Raw genomic sequence first — 26,346 nt, 5'->3', positions numbered from 1 at the left:
AGATATATATGGTCCGTGTCTCGCCTGTGAACGTTAAACGCAGAGTCGGAAGCGAGGTCATTACTGCTAACGCTGGGTTTCGCTGCGTTCTCGTTAGTTGCATTACAGTGCACGTAACTTCGTGAACGATTCCTCTTAACTGTAGTTCAAGAGAGGAAGGTCTAATTCGATTTTCTATTCACAAAGGTTAGAAGAGCCAGTTAAGTTCAAGGACGCGGATGCGAAAGAGAATAAAAGAAATACGGGCTCTCAGAAAAGCACTGCAGTAATGGGGAATTAACTAAAATAGTTAGCGAGTTTAATAACTTGGGGACCTCAGAACATTTATGTTCCGTCGGAATTATGAAGACCAGGCAAGATATCATCTTCTGTGTCATGCCCGTTCAAGCGAACTGTTATTTTAGACGGAAAATGTCTGCTTTTTCTGGTCGAGAGGTCGTACTTGCACTTGCTTCTTCATTTCATGGTTCAAGCGCAGATATCTCTTCAGGATGTCGTCGTCTTGCCAATGCGAATAAAACTTACAAGCTGTCAAAGTACACTGGCTGCAGGAACTAGAGAAAAAAACATTCAAGGACTCCAAGGCTTGTCGCTGTTTCCCCCATAGGGCTAACAGTTTGGAGCTCTCAGTAGCCTTTTTTTTTTATATGAAATATTTCTCACGGAAACACCGGCGTAAGCTTCTCAGTATTTTCGTGTGGATTTACGACTTGAATGTCCCTAAAAGAAAACTTAAGGGATTTTTATTAACCTATGCACTTCGTGGTTGTAAGGCTTGACAAAAAAGGCTTGACAAAAAGTGACATTCGGAAGGACAATTAGCACAGATAATATTGTTAATAGTTAATGCAGTCCATCTGTTCAAATGACGGTACCATTAAATAATGTTAATTCTAAAATTGTCGCTTTTTCCACCTCGTCAGCTCACCACAGGTAGAACATTTGCGTGTAAGACTCAGTGTGTTGTTTTTTCTAACGGGTTTTTCTTTTCTACGATAGATAATGTACTTTCAATGTCTTCCTTCTTGCTGCTCGCGTAAAGGGACTAGGAATTTAAACTTAACATTTGTACTAGCACTTTTTCATTTATTGCAAACCTTCTTTTTAATGATGCTCAGGTCATTAAAGGTAACGAATACAAGTTCTTTTCTTATTTAGTACGCTTTGAATTGCCACACAGAACACTTCAATAGAGTAAATTGCTGGGCTAGTCTGTTCATAATGCACAGATGGTAGAACCAGCGAGACTGACGCAGGCCAATACAAAGAGCCACACACACAACACCGCTGGACTTTAAACTGCTTTATTCCGATGAATTTCGAGGGCAATTTCAGCACCATTCCCTTCAAAATTGGCATTATTGACCTCCCTAACCTCATAAAGTTATTTATTCGTATATTGCTGATTACAGCTTCATTTAACGAGTAATATTTCGTGATGCTGACAAAACAGGACGCTAAAGCTTTTTCTATAATGGGTCTAATTATAGTTATACATATGATGTGTGCAGGTAAATATATATAGAAAATTAAAAAAAATTATGACAATTAAACAGAATTAAACATGTGGTAGCAGTACCACGCTTAAGTCTCGTTGCTTCAGCAACTAAAACCTTATATCCACCCACCCTGTGAGTTTTCATCAATAACCTGTCTTGACAAATGAACATTCATTATGTTGCTAGCAACGCTAACCGTTCCGTAAGATTTTTACGTCGAAACGTTTATAAGACGCCTTCACGGCTACAGCCGCTACTTTGTGAAACATTATTTTGTTCAAAGTTAAATATGCTTGGTAAATTTCAGACCCGAGTCACAAATGTTTCGGTAGACAACGCTCTAGCGTAAGCTCAAAACTACGGTGCACAGTTTATTTCTTGATACTGTAGCACAGTTTTTCAAGTATATCATCTATGAGAAGCATATTTCACCGGTCTCCGGCCTCAGTGCACAGGAATATAGCGGAGTTAACTATATTACCCGATGTTTATAATCGCAATAATTACGTATATGATGAGCTGTGTTCCGTCCGACATGCTCGTCATTTGGAATTATTCCTCAGGACAATGTTGGTGCCCCAAATATCCCACTAATGTGTATAATCTAATTATTTTGTGCTAAATGCTAGCAATAATAGAAACACTTGCAGGCTTCCGTACTTATTTTGAATGCCAGTGAACAATTTACAATTGCATTGCAAGACGACTGTTTAGAATATATTTTTTTATTGTTTTTGCCGTGATTAGCATTGCAGATAATGTTCTTTTTTATGCTTGTTTTAGACTGATGTTGCAACGACGGCACTAGAAAATAAAACCGTCAATTTTGTGACACCGCATGTACCGTGAAGGTATTAAATCAATCAATCAATCAATCAATCAATCAATCAATCAATCAAGCAAGCAATCAATCAATCAATCAATCAATCAATCAATCAATCAATCAAATTCAGTACCCTATCAGAGAGTTCAAGTGAAAGCTTTGCCACATTATTCCATTTTTTCTTTTGTGAAACACTATGGAACATTCTGGAAGTTCAACTAAGTCTTCTACTACTGACTGTTCTGACTGACACGGCCTTCGGCTGCTAACGCAGCGGCTTCACTTCACTTCACTTTATTACCTTAAAGACCCCACTTTGGGGGTGTTACATAAGGGGTGGGAGTACAAATATGGGTTGAATATGGTTGCTTACATGATATTTATGAAATGCATATTTAAATTGTTCACAAAACTTGATTGGCAGGTGATGGCATCAACGTCGTGGGGAAGGCCATTCCAGTCTTTAGCAGTGCGAAGAAAAAAGGATGCGGAAAAAGTGACGGTGCGGGAGCGTTGGCATGACACTTGCAGTGGATGGCCGGTGCGATGAGATATGCGAGCGGGCGGTGTGATGTAGGGTGGTTGTCCGAGGGAACTGTAAAAAAACTTATGAAACAGACTAAGAGAAGCAATGCGACGACGATGGGCAAGAGTTGATAAACCTGATTGTCGTTTAAGTGACGATACACTGATGTCGTATGAATAGGCAAAATGAATGAACCTCGTGGCGCGATTTTGGACAGATTCTAGTGAACTGATGAGATATGCTTGTTGCGGGCTCCAGATAGCAGATGCGTATTCTAGTTTTGGTCGAATTAGTGATTGGTAGGCGAGAAGTTTAATACTTTGAGGGGCGTGCCGTAGGTGACGTTTCAAAAAACCCAATGACCGGTTAGCTGATGCGACGATGTTCGTTACATGAGAGCGCCAGGAGAGATCCTGGCACAAGGTGACACCTAGGTACTTGTATGAGTATACAGATTCTAGTGGAACGTTAGCAACGGAGTAAGAGAAAATATGGGGGTTACGCCGGCGGTGAAAAGATACGAGTTTACATTTATTAGGATTAAGCGACATTAGCCAGTCATCGCACCAGGCATGCACTGTGTCAATGTCGTTTTGCAGCTGTGATTGGTCAAAGGTGTTGGAAATCGTGTGGTAAATAACGCAGTCGTCTGCAAACAGACGAACATTGCAAACCAGGTTTGAGGGTAAGTCGTTTATGTAGATTAAGAATAGGAGGGGAGCAAGTACAGAACCTTGGGGTACGCCTGATGTTACTGGAAGAGGGTTGGAACTCTGGCTATTAACGAGAACAAACTGGGAGCGCTTAGAAAGGAATTCTTCGATCCACAATAAGACGTTAGGATGCAGTTTTAGCATGGTTAGTTTTAGCAGTAAACGCCTGTGGGGAACTTTATCAAATGCTTTAGCAAAGTCTAGAAAAATAGCGTCAGTTTGTAAATTTAGGTCGAGGTTAGAGTGAACGTCATGAAGAAAGACGGCCAGTTGAGTTTCACATGACAAACCCTTGCGAAACCCGTGTTGTGAGGGATGAAAGAAGTTGATAGCGTCTAGAAAGTCCATGATTTGAGAATAGATGACGTGTTCCATGATTTTGCAAGGTATGCTGGTTAATGATATCGGACGGTAATTTAAAGGAGAATCTTTGTTACCGGACTTAAAGACGGGAATGACCTTTCCCACTTTCCAGTCATCCGGAATGGAACCTGTAGAAAGCGACTGTGAAAACAATAACAATAAGTACATTGCAGAAATATTATTAGTGTTGCGCAGTATTTTGGAGTTAATTTCGTCGACGCCGGCCGATGATGAAGTTTTAAGGTGTTCAATGAGCGAGGTAATGCCGGCTTCAGAAAACGCGATAGCAGGCATGCTGGACTCTATATCGACGGCGAAAGTTGCAGTTGGTGGGTGAATTTCATTAGTGAACACAGATGAAAAGGCGTTATTAAAAATGTCAGCGCACTCAATGTCATCAGCTTCCTCTCCAGACTCTTTAGTTAGAGTGATGGTATGTGCCGGGTGCTCACTTATGACCTGCCAAAACTTTCTGGGATTGGAAGTCAACAATTTGGGGAGGTCGTTGTGAAGGAAAGAGTATTTTGCGTAGCGAATTTCTGATAGGTAGGTGCGTTCGGCTGTATAGTATTTTTCCCATGCGCACTCGTCGTATTGCTTTAATTTTGCCGCACGGAAAAGGCGCTTCTTTTTATTGTCGAGTCTTTTTATCGTTTTGGTATACCATGGTTTCTGGCGGTCCGAGTGGAAGCTTATTTTGGGGATGTATCTATCGGTTAGTTCGCTAACCTTTTTCTTAAAACGGGACCAATTGTCATTTATTGAATTATCGTGAAAAGATGCTTCAAATGTTGTGAGATATTGGTTTAATTCAAGACTAAAGGCTTCATAGTTTCCTTTGTTGTAGAGGCGAATAGTTTTGTTTTGATTCTGGCGTCGTGATGGGTGGAACTCAAATGTGGCGTGGATTACTTTATGGTCGCTGATTTCGCGTAGATAAGTGATAGATGAGAGGGCTTCCGGGTGGGTAGTCAGGATTAGATCTAGGATGTTTGCACCGCGGGTCGGTTCAGATACCACTTGAGTTAAGTTGAAGTTTAGGCAGACCTCGATAAAATCATTCGCTTCCCTGTTGCCGACAGCTGTCTGTGTCTGCCAGTTGATTTCTGGAAAATTGAAGTCTCCAAAAAGAATGATATGCGCTTTTGGGTATTTCCTCGTTAATTGGCTGATCACGTCGTTAAGAATTCGAGAGAAATCGGAGTTGGTATTTGGCGCTCTATAACAAACGCCCAGCAGTACGGTTTGGGGCGCAGCGCGACAAAGTAGCCATACCATCTCAAGGTCTGATGGAATATTAATAACTGTACACGAGAACTGATTGCTAACTGCGATGAAAACGCCTCCACCTCGAGCGGATGTGCGATCTTTGCGAAGAAGGTTAAAATTCGGTAAGTCAGCAAGAACTTCAGTATCGGTGATGCCATTAGTGAGCCATGTTTCGGTAAGTATCAGCAAGTTACTAGCAGATGAACACACAAGATTGGAGATGATTTCACGTTTCGGAAGAAAACTACGTATGTTTGTGAAAATCGCCGAAAAGGAAAGATTAGGCTGGGGGGTGGTAGGTACATGAGCGGCTGGGGGCTGGCGGCGCAGCAACCGCTATGGTATCTCTTTTACAGATTGCGATGGTTCGTCGAAGATATATCGTCGGGAACCGATGAACAGGGTTTTGTATCGCAAAGAAAAACGGTTAGTCTTGCTTTTGGCAAATGTAACTAGATGTTTGCGCACATTGCGAACGCGGCGTGAAAAATCTTCACCGACGGAGTAGTCAGTGTTCTTGAATTTGCGGCCATTAGCTAGAATTTCGTCCTTCGTTTTGAAAAGTGCGAATTTGGCAATTAACGGACGGCAGCGATCAGGTTCGTGGCGCCCAAGACGGTGAGTGCGGTCTATTGTTTTGGGGTCGAGGGTGATGTCCAAAAATTCGGAGCAATGGCGAATTAGTAGCTTTTCAGAGTCGGCCCACGTTTCAGATGGGTCAGGGTCCGGAATGTTGTAGAATATGAGGTTGTTTCTTCGTGATTGGTTTTCTGCTTTGTCTATGCGATCCTCGAGATCACAGAGCTGGCGAGTTGCCTGGGTGGTGTGAGTGCTTAGGCCTTCTATCTCTGTGCGTAGTGACTGTATGGTTTGGTAATGACCTTCAAGAGCGCTGATGCGCCTGCTTAGATCAGAAATAAGGTTGTCTGTTGTTAGTAACTGGTTTTTGAGGTCTGTAACTTCCGCGATTAATGTCGACTGACCGGCGGACAATTTTTTAAGCTCCGTAACTACAGTTTCGAGTGAGGCAGGGCCGGGGTTAGTCTCTATGTCGCCGGACAACAAAAGCAAGGAAATAATGACATCAGAACACTCAGTGACAATGGCAAGGCAGCATTGCGGGCTCGGCAGCTGTATCAAAAAGTAATCACTAGATTTCTTAGCGTAAAGACAACATGGCTTACTAACCTGCATAGCGAGACAGAACGGGTTAAGCGACCGCATCGAGGCACAGCCACCGAGCCCACAAAGCGACGCCGGTGGCCGAAGCTGCTTAAAAGCTGGAGCGGATGTTGATGGCGATGGTGTTTCCAACTGTCTGTCGAGGGTGCAGTGCACTGAAGTCAGCGCACGATCGGGCGAAGCGGTGATGGCGCAAGGCTGGCACATATCGGTTCGGTTGAGAGCGGGCGTCCATTCCGGCGAGATGTCCGGTGGACAGGCAGCAAGAGGAGCGGGGAAAAGCGTGGTAATCCAGAGGGGAGCGATCACCTGCATGGCGAGGCAGAACGGGGTAAGCGACCGCATCGTAGCACAGCCACCGAGCCCACAAAGCGACGCCGGTGGCCGAAGCTGCTTAAAAGCTGGAGCGGATGTTGATGGCGATGGTGCTTCCAACTGTGGCGACTGTATTTCTGTATCCAGGCCGTGGCGACTGTATTTCTGTGGAGGCGCAATGCAAAACTGCCCATGTGCTGCGCAAGGCTAGTGCCTGTTAAAAAAAAAAAAAACTCGAGATGGCCGAAATGAATGAGGAGCCCTCCACTATCACCCCTGTTTCTCTCGCCTCACTTTCACTCCTACCTTCATCCTTCCCTTTGTTCAGGAGTTCACTAGCATGAGACCCTAATGGATCCTTTCTTTGCTCATCTGTGTTTTATAATTTTAAAACCTTTTGTAAAGAAGTGCCACATGCGTTCCACACATCGCCTGAATGAAATCAAGAACGAAAGAAACAGCTCGCGCGCACTTTGACTGACCAATGTCGCCGCTACACAACTGAGACCTGGTAGTGCAGTGAGCGAAACCCGACGGTCCGGGGTCCGTCAAAGGCGACCAGCTCTTTTCGCGCGCAAAATTCGATGCATTAGAGAACGGGTTCCCGCCGTGCACCGGTGCGGGTCAATTTGCGTCTCTCCGTTCCATATGCGGCCCCAGGGGCTCAACTGATGAAAGGAGAAGGAGGGAGGGGGGGGGGGGGGGGTGGCTGAAAACGCCGATATTGACGAGAGGCCGGCGCATGTGAAAGAGCGCTTGTGTCGCGTTCTGTGTTTGGCTGCCCGTGCCCTTCCATTGGTGGAGCACGACGCGCGTTGTGCGGGTAGCAGGAGCGCCAGTCGCCGACGTCGCTGCGGTGACGGCGGCCACGGTGACGCACAGCAGCTCCCAGTAAGCTACGTCCGCGCAGCTTCACTCCGGTGTGACGTCGCTTGTAAGCTAACGTTCTTGTTGTTACTGCACTGCACATGGAGGGTTAATTAGGCGTACCTAAGGATTGCGACGCGGCGGTGTGGCGAAACAGCGGGTGCAACAGTTTGGCGCTCATTTAACCATGCGACAAATGGCTGGTACTTCTCGATGGGACAGGAACAGGGAGGCTGACGGAAGGGCTTGAAATTAAGTTCGGAACATCGCAGCGAATTATGGATATGGAAGTCGTTGGGGTTCCGATATCAAACAAGAAGAGAGCACAATGGGTTAAGGAACTAATGCGATTTAAAGACGTCCCCGTCAAGGAGAGGAAATGAACATGGGCCGTTCATGTAATGCGAAGAGATAGCCGGTGGTCACCCAAGATAATGGAGAGAAGCCAAGGGATGTTAGATTCAGCAGCATGCGGTGGATTGTCAGGTGGATGGATGAGATTACAAAGTTTGCAGTGCTAAGGTGACCACAGCTGGCACAGGGCAGGGTTAATGGAGGAGGCTTTTGTCTTGTAATGGACTGAAGTGGGCTGTTGATGGTGGCTATCGATGACTGTAATGAATTATTCGAGAGGCACGAATTATGGGTTAGAATTAACGAGAATCCCCGGTAGTGCAAAGCATTGCGCCCACACTTTTATCAAAGAAAAATCAAAGTGTCAGAAACTAGTTAGAAAATCTGATGGAATTTTTTTCAAATAAGTCACTCCAAAAGATAACGCTGACGGCAAAAAGAAACTAGATTTTCAGAAATCACACTGCTATGTCAGTAGGTGACGAAATGTCAAATCTTGCTGTTGATTTGGTTTATGGGGGTTTATCGTCCCGAAGCGACTCAGGCTATGAGGGACGCCGTAGCCAAGGACTCTGGAAATTTCGACCACCAGGGGTTCTTTAACGTGCACTGACATTGAACAGCACACGGGCCTCTAGAATTTCGCCTCCGTCGAAATTCAACCTCCACGGCCGGGATCCAACCCGCGTCTTTCGGGCCAGCAGTCGAGCGCCATAACCACTCAGCCACCGGGGCGGCAAACTTTGCTGTTGTTTCGTTATACCAGCAGAAACCAATGAAACACGAGCAAGCGAACTGCAGCGCCAACACAAAAACATTAATATATTAACTCCTGGAGATGAAATATTAAGTATTAAGCTTATAGACGGACACACACTGTGTCCTGTCTTCCGAGTCCCCGTCTTCTTGAGTGCTTTCACCATCTAAACTTGGCTAACCAACTAGCCCAAACGCTTCCGCGGTTGTATTAAGCTTCCCTCGGCTAAGGGTTTCTTATTTCGCTCTTCGTGGCTCAGTTGTCTTGTTCGCGTTTCAGTTGTTGCTGATCGTAGTTGCATAGGGGATGCGGAAATCACTCACCGTGTTGACCTAACTGAGCAAGTTGGTAAACCAAACTGAGACATCAATAGTTGTTATGCGCCTTACCGCGTGCATGTCATAAGAGCCTGGTGCACCGCCTGTTTAGGTGGTACTCAGCAGAGCGTCCATTGTTTTCATTTGATATGATGGCATTTGGCTTGCTGGTGTATCTTGTGACCATCGGGATAGGCGGTTACTCCGAGGATAGCGTGAGGCAGCTTCCAATCATAACTTTCTTTAGGCCTACAAGCCGATATTGGCACGGGCAGCTAAGATTTCAAAGTAGGAAGTTGTGGGCCCCTGACCTTTCTTCTTTAAAAGGCCTGTAACAGACGCCGCAGAACTATGCCTATAAGCGTGTCGTATCTTTCAGAACACTGAATGCTTACCGTTAGGTAAATAACGGCAGATGTATTAGGGCGCATTAAGGTCAATAAAAAAGAAAGATTTGCTCCTCGGAAACAAAACCAAAAAACCTACTTCAGCACAAATAGTTGCAGCCAAGATCAAACCGGAATCGGGAAGTTCTTGACCTTTGGATTGTATGATAATAAAAAATGAAGTTTAGGCATTTGCTGCTTTCTTCTCTCGCAGAAGAGTTCACATATCCCTAATTTGCCTCACGCGTCAAAAGCTGTTGAACGACATACTTTAAAGGCGCTTGAAACTGCAACGGTATATAGCGCCATCAGCGAAGCCCGTCAGCATTTTTTTACGTTTCATACAAACCTAGTGGAAATGATCGCGTTGAGACGCATACAACAGGCCTGCTTTCGCCCTATGCAAACAAAGGCGTAAGCGTATGCCTTCGCTTTTAAAAGCTTATACATTCTCGGCATTTATGGGAGGCCCATTTTGCCGAAGCCTCCATTCGTTCGAACGGTGGCGGTAGCAGCGACAGCACGCGGCGTGAAAAAGTCTTGGCATTTTGACAGACTATACACAGGCTTGGAACCTTTCTCGCGCAGGAGAATTGAAAAGTTTCTCTCGCATGCGAAAGTAGCGCCACCTTTCTTATTTCGCATCCACTCGTCTCTCCAACAAAAGCTTTATCATAAGTGTGAACAGCTCTAGAGGCTCGAGAACTGCTGCAGGAGATTTCGGAAAGTACTATTCCTTGTAGTGGATTTCCTGCTTTCAGGCGAGAAAAAAAAAACGAAATATAGCCTCGCACTAGAGGTCTAGAAAAGGCGGCTTCGCGGTGTTCGGTCTTTATGCGTCTTTATACGGTGAGTCTGCCGTCACTGCAGTTGCCGCGCTATGGTCGAGATTATGTTGATTTCACACTCGCGCATTCTGCAGGGCCGCCCAAGCACAAAAGTGCTATACGCCACTTCTCCGTTCTTATTTCTTGGAGCGCTGCGAAATATTCAGTTCGTCAAAGTCGACACGCCTTCCCGCACTTGCGATCTCTAGGGAATCCTTTTGTCCGGTTTTTCTCTATTGAATCATGCAAGGAGGTACCTTGAGTGTCTCTCGACAGGTTTCAAACTTTTCAGAGGATTTGGGGGGAGACGATATACGGGTTTGTCATTCTGCAATTGTTCGCTTCCCGTATCTACCGGCATGCTCTTACGACACATGAAGTGAACAAGATAAGAGTATGTTGCGATATAAGGACTGCACTATTTCGATACGACAAGCCCACTTTGAAGGCACGTCGATAGGGAAATTTCGAGCGTTTCTATTTCAATGGTTGAATTAAGGTGACCTACGCAAGTACTCGGGTATGGGGCGATGAACTTCAAGGCTTCTGCCTAACGCGGTACTTGTGTTATTTTTTTAGAGTTACCGATCGGCTGCCACTAGCAGTCAGGTGAAAATGTGCACCTGTCCCTCCGCGTGCGCGTTTGGAACGTCAGCTGGACAAATACGTGTTCACCCTATAGTGCGCCTTCATCATGACAAAACTGAATTAACTCTGCGGAGCGTGGCGGTTGCGGATTGAGGAAAAACGCTAAGGCGCCCGTCTGCTGTGCGATGTAAGTGCACGTTAAAGATCCCCAGGTGGTCTAAATTATTCCGGAGCCCTCCACTACGGCACCTCTTTCTTCCTTTCTTCTTTCACTCCCTCCTTTATCTTTTCTCTTACGGCGCGGTTCGGGTGTCCGCCGAGATGCGAGACAGATACTGCGCCATTTCATTTCCCCCACTACGAATTATTATTATTATTTTTATTATCCGCTTTCTATGTTTTGATCATTCGACAAACTACGGCCACCTTGATTGCGGTTATCGATTTGACCGATGTTTTAAATCAAACTTCTTGCGCCCATCCACTGCTTCTACGCTTTTAAGGAAAACTTCTGAGTGTTCGGTTGTTATCGGAGACAACCGGCATATCGTTAACTGTTATGGTTTTTTACAGTTACTGCCCTTTTTCCTGATCATAAGAGAGAAACGCAGCTATTGAACAAAAATTTCATGAGCTAGGTTTTAGCGAAGATTGCTTCCGGTCTGCCACCGTATATTTCATCCACTTCGGAGGCAGCTGTGCTGGTTATTTCTGGCGATTGCAAACCTATTGGACACAAAGCAGGCCGAAGCAGTTGCACAACTTCGATCGAAGCGCTCACCACGCCTGACGCGTTTCACAACACTGTACGTAGCTAGGCTACACCTTCTCACGAACGGCGCTACGGGCAGCAGCGATGGACTAGGAGCACGTATCCTGCCTTTTGTAAAAGTTTTATCGCGTGCGAATCATTCTAATGCCACTGTCGGCCACTCACAGGCTTTAAAATATACACAATTCTTCACTGGTGATGCACTCAGGTTTAATAGGAGCGCAACGTTCGGAAACAGTAGCAACTACGGCCTGGTCAGTTCTTGCTGGATGACTTCAGTAAGAAGTGCTCGATTATTTATTAAGAATAATCTTGCCAGCATGGCTTAACATATCCGAACTGCATCCTATACACTGATGACCCCGCTATAGTTTGTCGAAAACAGCGCGAAGGGCTAGCGCCAGCGCTGAGGTACGGCGCTGTAATTCATGGTGTTGAATGAATTATTAGTACAAATATTCTGTTCGTATTAGATTCGGCTGCAGTCACTACCCGATTCGTACTCGATTCTGTCCTTGGTTGGTTGCTTGGCTAAATTTTAAAAACTCTGAGGGATACGTCGGGGTGGCTTGTTGAGCTGGACTTTACAAGCAAGACAGACATTGTGTACCTTACATGGATCAATAATTAGAAGATTAATTATCATAAATTAACACATACACTTTTCATTTTTCATTTTTTGGGGCATGGTTATATTGCGAAATCGATGGCCGTCAACATCGAATGTCAGCCTTGTTTTTAAATGTTCTTACCCCGCAAGCTGTTTTGAAATATCGAACGTCAGAAATACGTCTTTGAAAGCGTGCTGAGTTGGCTTTTCCGCACTGCATATTTATAAAATGGCGTCTTTCGCACTTCTTATGCATCAAATACAGGCGCAGTTGGTCTATTTGATGATGTAGAAGAAGTTGACTTGATTCCGTCTATGATACCTCGAGCAGCGACGATAAATTCTCTCCTGTTTGGATTCGCACCGAACCCTGGCAATTCCCCAACGTGGGTATGTGCCATCGCTTTTGACAACAACAACAACAACAACAACAACAACAACAACAACAACAACAACAACAACAACAACAACAACAACAACAACAACAACAACAACAACAACAACAACAACAACAACAACAACAACAACAACAACAACAACACCAACAACAACAACAACAACAACAACAACATCAACAACAACAACAACAACAACAACAACAACAACAACAACAACAACAACAACAACAACAGCGGCACAATTTATCGCTCAGTAATGCGGACGGCCAACTCAGCAAGCTTTCAAAGGCGTATTTTTGACGTTCGATATTTCGAACCACATTGCAGATTAAAACAAATTTAAAAACAGCTATCACCTTCGATGTCTGCTACCATCAATTTCGCATTATAACCTTTCATGTAAAATAAAAAACAAAATGCTTAGTACTTATTTAAAGTTAATTTTTTTGTCTGATTATTCACGAATATAAGGTACATAATGTGCGCCTGGCCGTGCAACAAGAGATTGCATCTACGTATCTCACACAGTTTTTAATATGGAAATGGCCAAAGGTTAAAAAGACGTGTATAAAATGCTTATATACAACGTATATTTTTAGAATGCAAACTGTCTCCATCCGTCTAGTCTCTACTCATTATTGCTGCCTTTTTTCCTTTTCAGCTAACTCTCTCTTCTATATCCCTCGAACTTCTTGCGGCTGCCGTTCAGGCGCAAGACCTTAACGATCTAGTTTACGCCGCGCGCACCCACCTTCTAGCCTTCCTCCACAAATAAATCGCTGCCATCACAAAAATATTATCAAGAATACATCGGTGTATAGTTTAAGATTAGGTCGGAGCACATAGTAAAAAAAACAAAACACTGGCACATCTCAGATCATGTTGGAGCTGTACCGAATAGAAGACAAACACGATCTTATGCTGGCGAGACCAATTATCTTCTGAAGTGTTGAAAGAAGCTGCTGTGAAAGTTGACCTAAACGCGCAAAAATGCTCAATGAAGCTCGTTAACGGTCATTAAGGGTGAAGCGTCGGTGTTAGTGGTTAGAGAGTCCTAGAATAATGTTAAGAAAAAAAGGAACAAAGCTTGTTGGGTTTGTTTTGTCGGTGCGGGTCGGCGAATTCGGGCGTGGCCCTAACAGGACAACACAGCTCGTAGCTCGTATGTTTGCTTCTTTTACGCTGGCACGAACGGTGGCGGGGAAGCAGTAACAATGCTGGGCTGCTCAGCGCGACCCAGAAAAAAAACTGTTTAAAAACAAAAGAAAAAAGGAGAACGGCTCGTTCCCAGTTGAGGTCACCGCGCACTAAAGAGGGGCAAGTGCTCTGCTCATTATTTTGGTCCCTTCCATTAAGCGGCGTCGTTAGGGACTGGGTTGTTCCGACGCGTCGTGAAAATAGTGTACCTGCTTTCTTGCTGCTGCTCTAACAAAATAAGTAACATCGCACACCTCAGGTTTCAGGCTTTTCCTTTTTTGTAATGCGTGGCAAACAACTACTGCTTTGCCTCTGGAGGTACTTAAGCCTCATATAACCAGATGGTTATGTGCCATAACATTTTCACTCTGCTGTCTGCACCCACACCAAGCTTATGGTGACGTATGCATGCATCGAGGAGGGGAAACGGTTTGGTAGGTGTATACGAAATACGAAAATGGGGCTAGTAAATGTTTATAGAGAAATTGAGTGCAGCGCGAAACACGGCTATTACAGCATCCGTTTCGGCGCACCGCCAGTGCGCACGCGTCGATTGGTCCCGACGTGCAGGCGTGCGTGCAGCTGGCTGGCAAGTGGCGCCATCTGACGCCCTGGGACCAATCTGCGCATGCGCACTGTGTCCCCGCAAATCAGGCTTAGCTAAATCTCTCTATTAACAGGGAAGAAACGGATTAGGCAGATGCATGACATAAATCCTGAGCGCAGACAGACGCGTAATTGGGAAAGAGTGCCTTAATTCATTCTTCGAAAGCTCATGAAACGACTTGGTTCGTTGATCGTCAAATCATTCTTCTTGTGCTTCGCGCCTGCTCAAAATAATTTTAATACATGCTCTATAGACTATAGACTGTTTATGCGTGCTCTATACTTTGTGCTCTCTCACCAGTACCGAGCGTAGTCGTGACGTGACGCTTTCCTTCGCAGGCCAGCGAGCCGGAGATCTACCTCAAGTCTGGCCAGTTCGCCGACCACAGCTGGTCCCACGGGGACGAAAGCGGGCTGGACGAGGCCTACCTGGACGCCCGACGGACGCACGAGATCATCGAGAGGAGTAAGCAACCAGTCCAAGTTACGCATGAAAAAAAAAACGAAAATTGGGTTTTAGGGAAAGGAAATGGCGCAGTATCTGTCTCGCAACCGGTGGACACCAGAACCGCGCCGTAAGGGAAGGGATAAAGAAGGGAATGAAAGAACAAAGAGGTGCCATAGTGGAGGGCTCCGGAATAATTTCGACCACCTGGGGATCTTTAACGTGCACTGACGTCGCACAGCACACGCGCGCCTTAGCGTTTTGCCCCCATAAAAACGCAGCCGCCGCGGTCGGGTTCGAACACGGGAACTCCGGATCAGTAGCCGAGCGCCCTAACCACTGAGCCACCGCGGCGGGTCATGTGAGATTGTTACTGTGCCATTTCCTTTCCTCAAAAACCAAACAAAACAAGTGAGCCGACGACGTTCATAGAGTTCATTGGCGTTGACAACTTTGCAAAGACCGTTCATTTTCACGAAAGGAAATGCGCACAACCGTCTTCGTGGGTCAGTGGAGACCTCAATCTCGCTTTCGCTTTGTATATCCTGGATTAGCTGGGCTAATCCACATTAATTTTTATATTTCGTCGCCATCGATGTGAGGCGCCATTGTCGTTTACTGTGTTGCATTGCGTCCTGTTCTACCCAGAGTTCTGTCCGTACACGTAGCGGAAAAATCAAAATATATAGACAGATGTGCGGTCGTCAGCGAGAACGTTTTCTTATTCAATAGGGACCAAGTTAGAGGAGCTGGATGCGTCTACGAAAAAGAAAATTTGACAATGTTTATCGTGTTTTCTCGAGAAGCTAGTAAGTGCATAGCGAAGCAGCGCGGCGTGGCATTCGGCAGACCGCTGAGGAACAAATTGCACCTCTGCAATAAATACTTCCATGGTACGCATAATTTTCGCGTGGACACGCAATGACGCACAGCTACCGAGGTCTAAGAATAAACAGACGATTTATTTATTTATTTACAATACCTCTAAGACACCGTGGGGACAAAGTGTTACATGAGGGGCGGGCTGTACATGAAATAAAAGATAAGTCATTCCATGGCAGTTTTGAAGTGGCTGTGGCTAGAGGGAAGGATGACGTGTGCGGGAAGGTCGTTTGCGTCGATGACAGTCTTTACAAAAAAGGAGTTGAGAGGGGTCACTGCTCGTGCATATGACGGATAAACAGCCATGGTGTGGCTGTTGCGGCTAGAGGTCTGTTGAACTGGCATGATGACGGTAGTACTAGACGACAAGACAGGATAGAGTTTGTGAAACCAGCAGCGTCTAGATATTTTTCGGCGCGCTTGTAGGTTTGAAAGACCGGCTTTAACGTTTAGATTAGTGACTCTTGCATTGCCGGAGTAAGCAGGAAAGATAAATCTGGCAGCACGGTTTTGAATCGATTCAATAGTAGCTGTTAGGTTATGGTGATGCGCGTCCAATAATGCGCACGCGTGCTCTAGTTTGGGCCTCACAATGGTTACATATACTAGTTGTCTTATGTGAGAAGGCGCAGGAGTTATAATACGTTATAATAACGTTATAATACGTTATAATAATAATACGTTATAATAATAGTTACGGAGTTATAATAACCTTTGAACGAATAAAAAATCTGTCTGCTCGCAGAGTAAGTGGGCCGAAGCCACCGCTAAAAAGCTACACAGCCGTTCTGCGGAAGTGGGGTTACTATATTTAAAGAAGAGGTTCCTATAGCGTGGCCTAACATAATTGAACCCTAGTCAGTTATGAGCTTAGTCATAGCAAGGTTAGTCGTGACTCACGGTAAGTACGATAGTATTTTGTTTAGTGACGTGGGTACAAGCGCACGTTTTGATGGAGCCTGAGTGCGTCTTTAGCCACAACGCCATATATTTAAATTTTGTGCAACTGAATACATAACGTGCGATTTCGTAATATCGATAAGTAGATTTCACTTCCTCTTCGTTGGATGAAATACCGTGCTTTCATATTGTTGTAAACGAGGCAACTCCGGGAAGGAGTAGGCGGTGATCGCTTTGATTATAAAATCCTTGATTGTAATATGTGAAAACATCACCCCTCAAGATACCCGCCGCGGTGGCTCAGTGGTTAGGGCGCTCGACTACTGATCCGGAGTTCCCGGGTTCGAACCCGACCGCGGCGGCTGCGTTTTTATGGAGGAAAAACGCTAAGGCGCCCGTGTGCTGTGCGATGTCAGTGCACGTTAAAGATCCCCAGGTGGTCGAAATTATTCCGGAGCCCTCCACTACGGTACCTAATTCTTCCTTTCTTCTTTCACTCCCTCTCTTATCCCTTCCCTTACGGCGCGGTTCAGGTGTCCAACGATATATGAGACAGATACTGCGCCATTTCCTTTCCCCAAAAAACCAATTATTATTATTATTATTCACCCCTCAAGAATTGGCAGGTGATTAATGGGGAAGGAAAGGCGAGGTATTTCAGGTTATTTTCACTTATTGTTATGCTTGTATACTGATTTGAAGATAACCTAAGTGCCCATGTAAAAAAAATACACTTCATACGCGGTTTCTTATTATCGTCTTTTATGGCGTCCACTCGTAATCTCGATTGTTAACACCTTTAGATAACAACGCTTCAATAAAACCAGGACACATGTATATACCGAGGCGGAGGGTTATATCGGCATTGGCATCTTAGGCCCTTACCGATCGGCGCCACAACAGAGCTTCGTCCGGCCAGCGCCAATCTCTCGAGGTAAACGACAAGTAGGCATATGCCAGGGACATAACTCCAGAGTCCGACCGAAGTTGGAGCGTTCAGATAATGGATCGACCGGCGCTATACCGAGCATTACGGCGCCGGGGACTAGGAAATCGAAGCCGTGGGCCTCGCCGTTTCGCCGCTGTCCCCGCGTGGCCTGTCGCTTGGCCTGTCCCGCGGACGGACGGTCAATACGAAAATACCAACGCGGCAACGCTCTCTCCCGCTTCATGGCGCGGAACTGTTCCGCTCAATAAGCAGAAACTCGCCGAGCGAGAAGAGTGGTTCTGGAAAGCCTGTTCCGGACTAATGCTCTGGGCGTGCACAAGACGGAACAACGACGTGAGAGCCACTGGAGCGAAGTAGTGCAGGCGTTTAGACTAAAGTTCCCAGATGGGCATGTCGCTGAGTGACGTCAAGTTTCTGGCGCTTCCGTCATTTTATCCCTAACTCGCTTAATTAGGGAGAACATAGCGGAAGCTTGGCGTCGCTGCGCTCTTAGGGGAGGTAAGCTTCAGTTCATCCTCACTGTCTACCACTTCACGTTTGTATTTTTTAATCCTGAAGACGTGCGTAGAGCTGGCTTCTCCAACGCAAAGAAAAAGCGCGCGAACTGGTTTAGGAAGAGTACGGTGGTTGTCCGCCGATGTTGGCACCTGGCATTCTATCGCCACTTGTCTTGTTTTGAAAGAGCCAATCAAGACCCGTTTTAGGGCGGAAGTTGCACGATAAGTGCGATGTCCGCCCTAGTCAGCCGCTGCAGGGAGCGCGAAGATTACCGCTATACTTGGCTTGATTTAAAGATGTAGTGTGTGTGGGTCTTCCACTTAGACAATTTAGAAGGAGAAAATGAACAGGAAACATCGCCTATAACGTGCCTGCATAAGACCGTTCTGTAACGTTCACTAACGTCGACCCGTTAGCAGTTTTTTTTTCTTTCTGGTTTATAGAGGCCTCTCATAGACATGTGACGGTGAGGACTCCCTTCTTTAAAAGCGGGTGCGCTAGAGGAAAGCTCACTGCCTTTTCCTTCAACATAAGCGCATTCATGTTTAGAGTGTACGGGCAGCAAGTGTGGAAGTCAAAACAACATGCGCTTTCTAGTTTCTCTTCTCTACCCTACCCCACTATACATGTTCGCATGTCGGTGGCATTTGCAGGCTGAGGTTCATGTTTTACTACTGACGGAGTATAGCTTGCGTTTTTCTGCCAGTATTGTTCGGTCGTTAGGACATATGAAATTGAGAATGAATGAAAAGCGCTCACAGATGCCCGTCGCAGATTATCCTCGCTCGCTCACTCACTCACTCGCTCACTCGCTCGTTTTCTCATTCCCTCAATAGCTCATCCAATCACTCGCTTGCTCACTCACTCGGGCGCGCATCAATTCCACACAGTGGCCTAGACACTCATGCACTGACTCGATTATCCGCTCATGCAGTTATTCATTAATGCATTCATTTTTTTTTCATTTTGGACCGATCGACTGGTTCACCTTTTTCACCACTCGTCCCGGAACTACGACAAGGCAGGGGCACCGGATTAAAAAAAAAAAAAATCTCACAGCGCAGAGGTGTCGATATCCCAACACCTCCTCTCTTCTGGGCTGTCAATATATATCATGCCTGATCAGGGATAACGTATTCCCAGCAACCTATTTTGCATATGCGGACCAGCACTGCGATTCTAAATACCGACGAGGCAACCGTTACCTTCCTCCCGCGCAAAAGATCGATTCCGCGTCGATCCGTTTGTGCGCAAGTACGAGAAACGGCAAAAAAAAGTTATACGCAGGCACGGGAGCGTTGAAAAAAGCTGGGGTTTATAAACACGGTTGCCTAGCAAAGCCAGAAACGCGCCACCCGTGCGAGCCCTGTGTGTCCGGAGGGTCGCGTTATGGTCAAGAGTTCGGGACACAGATCAATGCATTCGCTCACAGTCACACGCCGGCGGAGACCCACTACAACTACCGCTACTGCGTGCAAGTACTACGCAGCAGAAGCCCGAATGCGGGATTGAACGACAGCGGCAGCTTAGCGCTTTCGGTTCAGCGCCGAGAAACTTTCCATTGGGCGAAAGCGAAACGACAGAGTGGCGGCTGCTATGCGCGTTCGTCTTAGGGAAGGGGCAAATGTGTGGGGAGAAAAAGGGTTGGGGAAAAGCGGTATGATATGTGCTGGCAATACGGAAGCTAGAAATGGATAGCTGGGAAAGGTGCGGCAAAGGGTGTTAGAATATGCACTTGTCCTTGGGGAGGAGGAAAGGCTTGAGGAGGAAATGGTGTGGGGACAATAGGGGATGGGAAAAGCGTTAGAATATGTACTGGCAATAAGGAAGATGAAAATGAATACGGGGGAAAGGGGCGGGAAAAGACGTTACAATATACACTTATCCTCGAGGGGGGGGGGGGGGGGAAGGCTTGAGGAGGTAATGGTGTGGGAAAATGCGCTGGGATGTAGGCTTGCATTAGGGAAGAAGGGAATGTATGCAGCAGAAGATGGTCTGGCGGAAAGCGTCAGGCTATACGGTTGCCTTAGGGAAGGAGGGATTGTGTGCGTGGAGGAGAGGGTGCTGCAGAACGCATTGCTTGCATTAGGGGAGAGGCAGAGAACAAAATGCAATAGGTGACAGGGAGTGCTGGGAAGGGCGCCGAATAAAGGGTTAAGAGCGGGAAAGGATAAGAGCATTATTGGCTCGCCCACGATGTTCATTTGGCTGTCGTCTCGTGCCGAAGGGAGCCTGCAATGCCGCCTCGCTGACTGCTATGGTCTGAGCATGGGAAGAATGTAGGCGCATTTGCCGATCGAAGTGTCTGGGTCATGGGAGTGGGCGGGATACGTCAGCGCGTCGACGACGCGAACGACGTTGTGAGCACGCAACTGGTCTCACTGGAGAGAAGTTGGGCGACGTGGACCGAATGTGATCCGACTAGCGAGGAAGACTTGGTGTTGGCGCTCCAAAACTGGTTTGGCTCGCTGATCGCGCGCTCACGCTGCTGGCCGTGCCAAGGTGAACCATTGAAAAAGCAAGTCGAAAGAGCGTAAGGTATGGAAAAGGAGTGTAAGCTGCCTGAAAGCAGCGATAATTATTTTAGTCTTGCTCTGGTGGCGGTAGGAAAAGCACTTAGTCTAGAACTACTGGTCCGAGGGATGCGTGTGTGGCCATTATTTAGGTTCACAACACCAGACCTTAACGTGGTCAGTTGTAAGCGGCTCTTTTGTGATAACCGTTAGTAGCGTAAGTGTCCTTTCGATGTGAGAGATACAAAACTTACAGCACATATTGCACTTGGTCATGAGCGTCATCTTGTCAAGGATTTCTGGACGGTATTAAAATAAGTTATCTTCCTCAGTTAAGAATCAAATTAAGACTCCTGTTTTTCCCCGCTTCTTTGCCCTTCCCCAAAGCGTGGTATGCAACCAGTTATTCCTCTTTCCTTTGCATTCTTATCCATTTTGCCTTGCACCTTCACTTTCCAGTTAAGAGCGGTTCTTCTGTAAAAAAAAAAATATAGTGAAGCGATTGCTAATCCTGAAGAGATTATTTTTCTACTTCACCCTTTTGCTTCTTTGCCCCTCGCAGCCGGTCCTTTGAAGGAATAGCAGGAGACACATATTTCTTGCTTAATTATAAACCCAGACATTTCACAATCACAGCGACCAATGGTAGTGGGGCGAAACAGATATGAATCGTTGAAAAAATTTTAGCAGGACACGACCTTAGGGCTCTTACAGCGGTTCATTCCTTCGATTATACTTTTTCGCGCTTATCGTCTGCCTCACTGACTGGCGTATCTCGTAGCTAAGGGCAGTTGGTGTGGCTCAGATCGATGAAGAGCGAAGCGATCGAAATGAGACAGGAGCGCTCTCTCTGTTATCCTAAACTTTACCCTGGCCAAGGGGTGCTCATGATCTCCAAACCGCCGAGATGTGTCACTCATGGATTAAATAGAAAATGGCCTGCTAGTTGTACAGCCTTTACCAACAGCAGTTAGCCCATGGAGTCAGCTTCTAGGCCGTGGGGTCGCACCCTTGCAGCATTCTTGAAAGTCCCAACTTTCGCGGGAATGATTACGAGAGAAGTTATTTTCTCTTCTTCCTCAACGCTGGCGATGCGCAGCAAGCCAGCCGGTGTGATCGAGAAGCAAACCCGTTGCGTTCTATACTTCTGACGAAGGCTGAACAGTCATGAACAAAAGTTTGCGGGATGTGGATTTGCGGAAAATAATTTTTTTCTGCGTTGCCGCACTAGACAGGCAAATTGTATTTTTTCGGCAGATGGGGCACGCACATCTCCGGATGTTCTCACACATTTCAGTGATCTGCTATGCCTGACCTCGCCACAATAAATTTTGTCCTTGAATCCTCATCCCGCGAACTTCTTTCCATGACTGTACATGGCTGTACACGGCGGCAGCTTTTCTTGGCAGTAAAGGAATGGTACTGTAACTGTGTCACTGCGCCAATGGAACAGCGGCTGGATGGTAGCCTCGTGCGGTGTTCGCAGGGGGGTTTTTGAGGAGGCGGAGGAAAAGTCTGTATTGCACTGAAGGGGACGGCAGTGGGTTTCTTGCTCCATCGCTGGAACAGCTAGCGCCATCTGCGGAAGCTTCTTGGAACCGAGCGTGTCTAAACAACTGGTTGTAATCAAATAAACGGCTTTTCCCGTCACCTACAAGGTGAAAATGCACATTTGTCTTACAAGTATATCTTGCCAATAATAAGTGTTGCTATTTTATATATTTTAAGAACGTACTAATAGCTGCAACCGCGGACGAAATTCTCTGCGTGGGTAGGGAATGTGTGCTTTGATTCTGTAGCCTTGGCTTAATTGATAAGAAAAGTTGTCAGGTAAAACAAGCGCTGTCAGACATCTTGCCATGCTTCTGCCATTCGACCTGTCTGGCTAAGCTCTGTGTTTAAGTGTATGTATGTCTACGATTTCAACCATTGGTCCTGCCTCGCAGGGATAGGAGCCCTCTCCCCGCCGTTGTCTAGCCCAGAAGGATTCCTGCCCCACGTAGACTCGACGCGGCTCCTGCTGTCGAGGCCCAGTAAGGCGCGCCGGTCCGGCGGCGCCAGCAACGGCACGGTCGCCAACGGTGCCGCGGCCACCACCACCTACCACTGGAGCACTAGCAACGGAGGAAGCGGCGGTGGTACTCGGGGTTCCGGTGGTGGTCCGTACCAGCAGCAGCACCGGGTGACCACGACCACCACCACGACCACGCACCGGTCCACGACCACGGTCGAAGAGACAAGCGTCAGAGACTCGGTGCACCTTCACAGGCTTCCGGCCCCCAGGGACGAGAGGGACCGCGTGGAAAGGGAAGGGAAACCCGTTGCCGAAGGCGAACGACAAGAACAGAGGGCGCTAGACGTCCGGACGGAGGACCGGTAAGAAAGGCGAAGGGGGTCCACTCTGTTGATAAGGCAAAGAGGAAAGGACAACAGGAAGCGTGCTCAGCCTAACCTCCTTTCAGCCCCATATCGTAGATTGTCTTTGCTCGTAGATTTTTGTAGAGAAAGTATTCGTTCACATAGCTCCAGTTCTCTCGTACCGTCATTCGTCCCGCTTGTCAGAACTTGGTCTTCTTAGTGAACAGCACACCGTCTAACCCAATAAACCCGCTTAAAAGACGCATACTGCGTTGCGCAGTTTGTGCGGCACTGAAGTAGAAGCTACAGGTAACTGCAGCATCAGCAGGTGAGAGCAACATTCTCACAGCTTTTCTAGCTTTTATACACTACGGCATCTTCTTCCAGATTTGTTTTCTAAGCGGTATAAACTGTTTCCTTATTTTGGTTGTGCTATGTTTGTTCGGTAGGAAACAAACGCATACATTGCGGAGGACATAACAGTCACGAAAAAACTTTGGTTCCCTGCCATTCTATTCAACCTAGTGCCATTGGTGACGAAAAGGACTCTGTGATCTCCGAATGAAAGCGCATGGCGATGCACTGTAGCCTCTGAATCACGCAGCCAAAAATAAACATTTTTTTCTTCTTCCCTAGCCTATAGAAGGTCCTTTCTTTTTCAATGTTGTCTCTCTGCCATCAGAACAGGATATTCAATCGATCACGGCCAACATGAATTGGTCCTCAAGGTTCCTTTCATTTTAACTCAGAACAAAAATTTATTTAGAGAGATGGAGGACGGCCTGTGGGAGCATTATCTGGCCCTGTACTTCACATTGGGGAATAGGAAAAGTAATATAAAAGACGATTACGATTAATGTCGATGTGGACAGAAGCGAGATGCTAAGACATATACGCATGGAAGCACATGCACGCCGATTCCGACCTAAAAGTGAAGCATTATCTTATGCTGTTAGAATACCTATAGTTGCATCGACACAGCACATCTTCATCATTTATAGTTAGAATCACTTCTGCTCTGATGGAAGCAATGAATAGGCAGTAATTCTGTGGGGGGTATAAGTGCTCATGCAGTGTGGAGAGGGGACATGAAAAACAACTACAAGTGGGTCCACGAATTTTGACTTGCTTTTAAACCGAAAGATGGTAAAAACATTGATGTCGGGCGTTCGCACTGCGTTTCCACTAAGCCATCATTATAAGCCTAAGACTAGCGCTTAAGACGTGGACATCGACAAGAAACAGACGGACCCTCTCAGTTTTTTTTTCGATGTCCACGCCTTAAGCGCTGTTCTTACGTTTATAATGATTCACAACGAACTAGACCAGATTTCTGCTTTGACTCCACTACACTACAGGAGAAATGGAGCGGGGTTTCAATTTACGCTAGTTCTTCTGGTGCAACTGTTGCATTCTTTCGTTCCTGCTCTCGCGGTCAACTTTCTGTGGCACTGCAACGGAGGCTACGCAAGGAAAGGATGGAAATGGACCTGCCACAGCCCTTGTCACCCCGCATCTCTCCAACTTCCTCCTTCACTCCTTCGGCACCCCAGTTTGACCATCGAACAACCCATTACCTACGACCCGGGTACAAAGACCAGTCTCTTTCGCCTTCCTGTCTAGCCTCCGCTGCAGGCCACAGGAAGTTGACCTCGACTGTAGTGTTTACTTTGTCTTCTCGCGTCAGTCCACAGGGATTTACCTGAACCTCTGAACTCCCTTCGCTTTTACCCCTCAACTTCCCTCAACCCTGCAGTGTCCACGAGGAGCACACGGCAGGCGAGGCCGACGGCCCCGAGCTCAGTGACGCACCACCGCCGGCGTCAGTTCGGAGAAGGTCCTCGGTGGCCTCGTCGGGGTCCGGGGTCACCGGCGGCGCCGATGCCAAGGACCTCGCGCCGGGCGACGACGCCAAGGATCAGCGAACAGGCCCCGGGTTCGACGCGTCGCCCTCGCAACAGGAGCAACAGCGCGAAGCCAGCGCTGAAGCAGAAGCGGCAGCACCTTCGCCGGCCGGTTCGGTGCGAGATCGCAGCCGCAGCGACGGAGCCGGCACGATCACACTAACCCTGCCGTCTCCATCTTCGGGGCCTGCTCGTGCCGGGGGCGCTCAGAGGAGGCCGAGCCTGACGGAGGCCCGACGCAGGAGCGTAGCCGCAGTGCCCGTTCAGGAGGGCAGCAGACTGTCGGTGCCTCTGCAGCAGAGGAAGCTGAGTTTCGCCGGAGCACCAGTAGGCGGCCAGAGGCGTGGAGACGAAGAGAGTGGGGGCCAAAGGCGAGTTGGTCTTTCTTTCTTTCTCTGTTTTTCTTTCGGTCTCCCTGTTTTTCTTTCTTCCTGTCTTTATCCTTTTCTTTGGGGCTTATCCGCACTGTTCTCTGATTGCTATCAGAAGCCATACTTGTGTACTACTACGTGTATTAGGATCCTATATACTGCATCCCCTCTTGTGCGTCACACCTGAAATGGAGTAGATACTGCAGAACACACGCACACGCACACGCACACGCACACGCACACGCACACGCACACACACACACACACACACACACACACACACACACACACACACACACACACACACACACACACACACACACACACACACACACACACACACACACACACACACACACACACACACACACACACACACACACACACACACACACACACACACACACACACAGGCTTTTAATCATGCCCCTCCATGAAGTGCGGAGTTTTAAAACCTATAGACCAAAGAGCCATTCCCCCACATTAAAGCACTCATTCATTCCTTTTAATCTGGAACCGTCGCATTCGTAGCCTCTCCTCTTTGCACTACGGAAGGCTTTCATTTGACTTTCAGTGCAGCTTTTACGCCTGCTTAACGCGCACTTCCATACGCGCTTTGCAAAAGAGGATTAATAAATGCCTCCAAACGGCGACGCGCTGGATGGAAGAGCTTTCATTACATAAAGCTTCGACACTTTCTATTCACCCACCCATTTCATGCAATCTTCAACAAAGAAAGTCACGAACTTCTCAATGATAAAGAGAGGCTGCCTCTCGTTTTGCGCCCCGGTATTTTCGGCACGAGAGGCCAAAGCTTGTATCACGGATCCAACACTCGCTTCACGCATCCTGAGCATGGTCCGTGAAGCGTCAGAAGAAAAGACGAATTCAGTCGAAAATAGGAAATCCCGGACAGAACGGCACTCGCTTCACTCGTCTCGCGAAAATCCGAATTGGGGGGGGGGGGGGGGGTGGAATCGGCGTCACTCAGACTCGTAGAGGAGGCACAGGTGACGCGTGGAAACGCGCTGATAATGGCCTGATCCCTGGGGGGCCTCTGGGGAAATAAAATGGGAAGAGAAGCACAAGGTCCCATTGCAGCGTTGCGAAAGCGAGGCGACGACAGGTGCAATGTGGTGGCAAGTAGGGAGATAAGG

At 47.0% G+C, this 26,346-nt stretch overlaps 2 protein-coding genes across 3 annotated transcripts in view; one reads left to right on the top strand and one right to left on the bottom strand.

Annotated features, from left to right (window-relative positions):
* The window catches only part of LOC144109920 (uncharacterized), a 116,199-nt gene that overhangs the window by 64,866 nt on the left and 24,987 nt on the right, over window positions 1-26,346 (top strand). For both annotated transcript variants that reach the window (XM_077642690.1, XM_077642691.1), the window contains 3 exons: window positions 14,709-14,835; window positions 22,503-22,932; window positions 24,671-25,189. In XM_077642690.1, the coding sequence (XP_077498816.1) occupies window positions 14,709-14,835; window positions 22,503-22,932; window positions 24,671-25,189 (1,076 nt within the window). The remainder of the gene's footprint in view (window positions 1-14,708; window positions 14,836-22,502; window positions 22,933-24,670; window positions 25,190-26,346) is intronic.
* LOC144110140 (uncharacterized) lies at window positions 2,609-6,774 on the bottom strand. Its single transcript, XM_077642968.1, has one exon. It carries the CDS (start codon window positions 6,718-6,720, stop codon window positions 5,530-5,532), a length of 1,191 nt encoding a protein of 396 aa, XP_077499094.1. The 5' UTR covers window positions 6,721-6,774; the 3' UTR covers window positions 2,609-5,529.

Source organism: Amblyomma americanum, chromosome 11, assembly GCF_052857255.1.
Source record: "Amblyomma americanum isolate KBUSLIRL-KWMA chromosome 11, ASM5285725v1, whole genome shotgun sequence".
Taxonomy (NCBI): Eukaryota; Metazoa; Arthropoda; class Arachnida; order Ixodida; family Ixodidae; genus Amblyomma; species Amblyomma americanum.
Note: the sequence above shows the minus strand (reverse complement) of the source record. Positions and strands in the feature narration are given on the sequence as shown.

Bases quoted from the DNA above. Each gene is read 5' to 3' on its own strand.
- LOC144110140 (XM_077642968.1), bottom strand. From the start codon at position 6,720: ATGCGGTCGCTTACCCCGTTCTGCCTCGCCATGCAGGTGATCGCTCCC.